Consider the following 5164-nt stretch of genomic DNA (forward strand, 5'->3'; position numbering starts at 1 on the left):
TACATCTTTCTAAAAATAGACGTCTTTTTTCCATTTTAGATGACTTGAAACTTCCTAAAATACCCAGGGCCTTCAGCATTGGACACTGTTGTTTTAAATATTTTTTGAAAATTATATAGCTGCCGACTAGCTGTTTTCATATTTAATATTGATGGCAATGAGATGTAATTATAAATCCGAGGGATTACCATTTATTTTGATGAGAAACAATTGGAAGGGAATTCCTTCTAAAATATTGTATAAAACTAAAAGATTTTGCATAATGTTCATTAATTCATTTAGGATACACCTGCTTAAGGACAAAGAACAAAAACAAAGTATAAGTCAAAATGAAACAAGTAGCAACCCACTATGTCGCTTCCTTAGGTATGTACATCGGCTTGTTGTAATGCAAAAAATATAGTATAGGATATACTTAGCATTTATGCATCACATGAAGATTTGGGAGAGGATCTAAAAGGGGTTTACAGAATACAGTTTAATTGGCAAACGTGCAAAAAGGCACTGAAAAAAAGGATAGACAAAATAGGCAATTAGATAAATAATGGAGTGTTGATATATAAGGAATAGAGAAAAAGGGCAAAACTATTAAATTACGAAAAAGAGATACCATGGCTTAAAAATTAAAAGTATATAAAGAACACCATCAGGAGCCTCATATATAGAATGAAAAACATGGTAAATGTTTATGTGATGTGCAATTTATAAATAAAATGCAATAGGAATATTTCAGTTAAAATAAACTGTTTACAACTCTATATATTTTAGACCCTTTTAATTTATTAGGACAAATAACCAGATCACATTATGAAAATATGAAAAATAACGATAAATAGTTTAAAGAATCAGAATGTATACCATTTAAATAATAAATTAAAAATTAATTAGATGATTCGGGATATATACAAAACAAAAAATGGTTGATGCTTGCCGCATTAAATGATAAAAACAAATATAAAACCGTTACTTTCCTTTTCATTTGTTTAAGCACTTTTTTATGACAATATTTTCGGAAGTAATTCCTACAATCGTAAGTTCATCATATTGAAATAAATTTCTTTAATTATCTTTACGATACTAAATGACAAACAAAGAATAATAAAAACTATTGAAAAAATGAAACTCACCTTTTGTTTGGATGATAGTGTTACACGTCAGGGAAAGAAATAAAAACGAAAGCAGTTACACTTCAGGGAAAGTCAAAAACAAAGACATTCTTCTTTTCTTTCTAGAATTTTGTAATTTACGGAGTTATTTGAGTCGCAAATTTAGATTTTATAACTCTATCATGTTAGGGACGACATCAAAAGTTCAATGAAGGATAAAAAACTTAATTCAAATAGTTTTTTCACTGACCCCCCTACCCCCCTATTAACTTAATTTGGGAAAAATTGATTGACCCATATGGATATATGTAAAAATCAATGTCGGATAACCAAATCTTGAAGCAGTTCAACCCCCCACCCCCAAACTATTTGAATTAAGTTTTTTTTATCTTACATTGATCTTTTGATGTCGTCCCTTATTTGTCGAAACTATTCTTAGATTGTTTTTTCATAATGATTCGGTGGTGGAACATTTTTTTAACATTGCATGAGACTGGGTGGTGAGAATGTTAAAACCTGAAATTTTTTCACTCCGTTTGATTTCATTTATATTCAACTTCACATTATAACTGTAACATCGATAATTTATAGAAAATAAAATCATTTATATTTCAATTCTGGTTTAACAATTTTCGGATTTTTACCTCTTCACGTCTTTAATGCTTTTAAGTACTTTACGTTGTTTTTGAAGACAGTTTTAATAACAGTTCTCGAAGAATTTTGTATTGACGAACAGTTTTGTTAAACATGAATGAAGTGTTACAGTATCTCAATAACAAAATCTTAAATTATTTCAATTATATTCATGTTCTTGGTTAGGAATGTACATTCGTTTTTGCGATTATAAATATAAAAAAAAGAAGATGTGGTAGGATTGCCAATGAGTCAGTTCTCCACTAGAGACCAAAATGACACAAAAATAAACAACTATAGGTCATTGTACGGCCTTCAACAATGAGCAAAACCCATATCGTATAGTCAGCGATAAAAGGTCCCGAAATGACAATGTAAAACAATTCAAACGAGAAAACTATCAGCCTAATGTATGTACAAAAAATGAACGAAAAACAAATATGTAACACATAAAAAATAACAACCACTGAATAACAGGCTCCTGACTTGGGACAGGCACATATATACAGAATGTGGCGGAGTTAAACATGTTAGCAGAATCCCAACCCTCCCCCTAACCTGGGACAATAGTAATTTTCTATATTGATACTTTATTTTTACAATTTCTTTACAGCTTTTATAGCCATGATACATATAATCAGTGCCTTTCCTGTTGCTGAGAAGTGGAGAAGCCCTTGCGGTAATCAAAGTCAACTCGTACTAGAAGTGATATCGAAATTACAGGATGCTGTTCAATTGACCAATCAAACACGAGTAAATTATGTAAGGAAAAATGTAATCAAAAGATGCGCTCAAGCTTTATAAAGTTTACGCGCCAATGTAATGCACCAATTATCTGTTGGTTTCTGGGATAATGAGTTTTTAACTCAAATATAAATTACGTTCAATAACATCCATTCTCAATTTTATTCTCAAAATATCCCGGTTTTTTTTTCTCCATTATAGTAAAGTCAATAGTTTTTGTTACAACTGGATGTTTTTAAATATCTGCACGTTTCATCTGAAATTTCTTTTCTTCCAAGAACTTCAAAATTAAATCAATAGAATAAATCAGAACACACCATTCCTCGGGGACAGAAGAACAATAGTATGTTCTAAGGGATTTCGAGCTCAAAAGAAAGCATTTCAAACAAATACGAACAAAGTATTGAAAAAAAAGTTTTTTCAGCCTCATTTCGGTAGTAATTGAACGATTCAACTACATATTTTATTATGTGTGAAAAATTACTTTCAATAGTATTTCCAAAGGCGCTGTAGTGATACAAATGTTTATTTTTCTTGTTAATCATATTTCTTTATAGATCCTGCATGTTCTAGAATTCTTTACTTAATTTTTTGATAAAAAAAATAATAGATCTACCTGTATGTCAATGAGAAAATAAAAACATGTTTTTGTTCTATTGTTAGGCCGAGAAAAGAATAGGCAATCCAACCATGATTGGTTTACTGAATGGTTCTCATTTTGATGGCCTGAAACCAGAAATTATCACTGATAGCATTGTTTTGTCAGCTATCCAAAATGTAAGTTGATATAGTTGTACTCCACCAACTTAAAGACTGAAACACAATTATACACTGAATTCACTCTACAATAGTTTTGTTTGCGGCTAGCTCAGTTAGATTTTCTCCTATGGATAAATAAAAAAAAACTACTTGGAAAAAAATTGAAGATCAACAAGAAATCGACGTGCGCATTTAGCTAATTAATATTCCTGATCTAGACTAACTATTTAATAATCTTACTGAACACAATGCATAGGTTCTGTTCTACCTTGGACTTTTAGAATATTAACTATTAGATATGTTTCTAGAATCTATTGGCTCAATTTTAATTTCATTAATTGTTTAAATATGTAAGTAGCTTTTATTAATATCAGATAACAGAAGACAAATTATAAAATAAACATTTTATTTTTTCAGGTGACATCTTGGCACATACAATCGTATAATGTAATTTCTTCGGCTGCTGTTTACCTAGAACAAGTTATTCATAACGAGACGATTTATCATCAGACTCACGAGAATACGTTTATTGAAGAATTTACAAAAATGGATAAAACATTATATAGTGTACTTTGTAAAATTCAAGCAGCTTTATCTCAACTTGGCAGACTTGTAGACAATGTTCCATCACGTGATATCATGTCCAATCAAATACGTTCAATTGACAATTACAGCTATTTGCATTCACGTGACTATATTATTGTAAAAGACATATTTTATTCAATTAATTCATTAATTCCTGTTTACCAAAGGGTTTACAATTCATTATTTTAAAACGTCCAAGTTTATGGATAACTCAATGGGTAGATTATATTAATCAAAAAAGTTTTATTTGATAAAAAATGTTTATGTAAATTTAATGTTAATATTTTTGTATGAATTTTATACTTTGTAATAAATGTTTATATTTTTTACTATGTTATGTTCTGTTTCGGCATTCGTCACAACTCGGTCGATTCCGTATCTCCATCTAACGAATAGATGGAGAGAAGCGGAGACACCCGATGATTACCGATTCGTAGTAAAGTCATTCGTCACAACTCTGCCGATTCCGTACCTCCATCTAACGAATAGATGGAGAGAAGCGGAGACACCCGATGATTATCGATTCCTAGTAAAGTCTTTCGTCACAACTCGGCCGATTCCGTACCTCCATCTAACGGATAGATGGAGAGAAGCGGAGAAACCCGATGTTTGTCGATTGCTGTTTCACAAAACCTTTTCTATGAAAAACAATTAAAAGTTAACCCAATTATCTGTAGATCGCTGTTCCCGATTACAATTTAAAAAAATGGTTTGTCCCTATAGGGTACAGCAGATTCTTCTTTTCTGTCTCGATTGCAATACAAGGAATTTTGCAATAGTGTACAGCAGTTTTTTGTTTGTTGTTCCGGTCGCAATATAAGGAATTGTACAATAGTGTTCGCCAGATGTTTGCTTGCTGTTCCGGTCGCAATACAAGGAATTGTGGAATAGTGTAGAGCATATTATTTTGCTATTCCGATTGCAGTTGCTATATCCAATGGATTGTACCATAGAGTATAACAGTTTTTTGTCTAATGCTCTGGTGGCAATACATGGTATCTTGCAATAGATTACATCAAATGTTTGTTTGCTGTTCTGTTTGCAATTGCAATAAAATTGATTTTGCAATAGTGTACGGCAGAATATTGTTGAAATTTGAAGTGCAGTTCAAAGAATTTTGCAAAAGTGTACAGACGATTTTGGTTTGCTGTTCCATTATCATGGATTTTGCAGAGTATTGTTTATTACTCCGGTTGCAACACAAGGGATTGTGCAATAGTGTATATGTTACAGTAAATAGGTGAAATTAGGAATTACATGTAATTACTAAAATTTAGGAATTACAGGTAATTCCCGATGCACTTAGTTAATACAAGTAATTCCTTAAACGGCCCAGT

General features: G+C 31.2%; 1 protein-coding gene across 1 annotated transcript; it reads left to right on the plus strand.

Annotated features, from left to right (window-relative positions):
- Window positions 1-298: 298 nt before the first annotated feature.
- Window positions 299-4154, plus strand: LOC139503729 (uncharacterized). Its single transcript, XM_071293574.1, has 4 exons — window positions 299-366; window positions 2353-2501; window positions 3147-3260; window positions 3660-4154. Exons 1-4 carry the CDS (start codon window positions 330-332, stop codon window positions 4014-4016), a joined length of 657 nt encoding a protein of 218 aa, XP_071149675.1. The 5' UTR covers window positions 299-329; the 3' UTR covers window positions 4017-4154.
- Window positions 4155-5164: the final 1010 nt, after the last annotated feature.

The sequence above is a fragment of the Mytilus edulis genome, chromosome 14, assembly GCF_963676685.1.
Source record: "Mytilus edulis chromosome 14, xbMytEdul2.2, whole genome shotgun sequence".
Classification (NCBI taxonomy): Eukaryota; Metazoa; Mollusca; class Bivalvia; order Mytilida; family Mytilidae; genus Mytilus; species Mytilus edulis.

Coding starts and splice junctions, on each gene's coding strand:
- LOC139503729 (XM_071293574.1), top strand. CDS start 330: ATGAAACAAGTAGCAACCCACTATGTCGCTTCCTTAG. Junction 367..2,352: donor CCACTATGTCGCTTCCTTAG/GTATGTACATCG, acceptor ATTTCTTTACAG/CTTTTATAGCCATGATACAT. Junction 2,502..3,146: donor ATCAAACACGAGTAAATTAT/GTAAGGAAAAAT, acceptor TTCTATTGTTAG/GCCGAGAAAAGAATAGGCAA.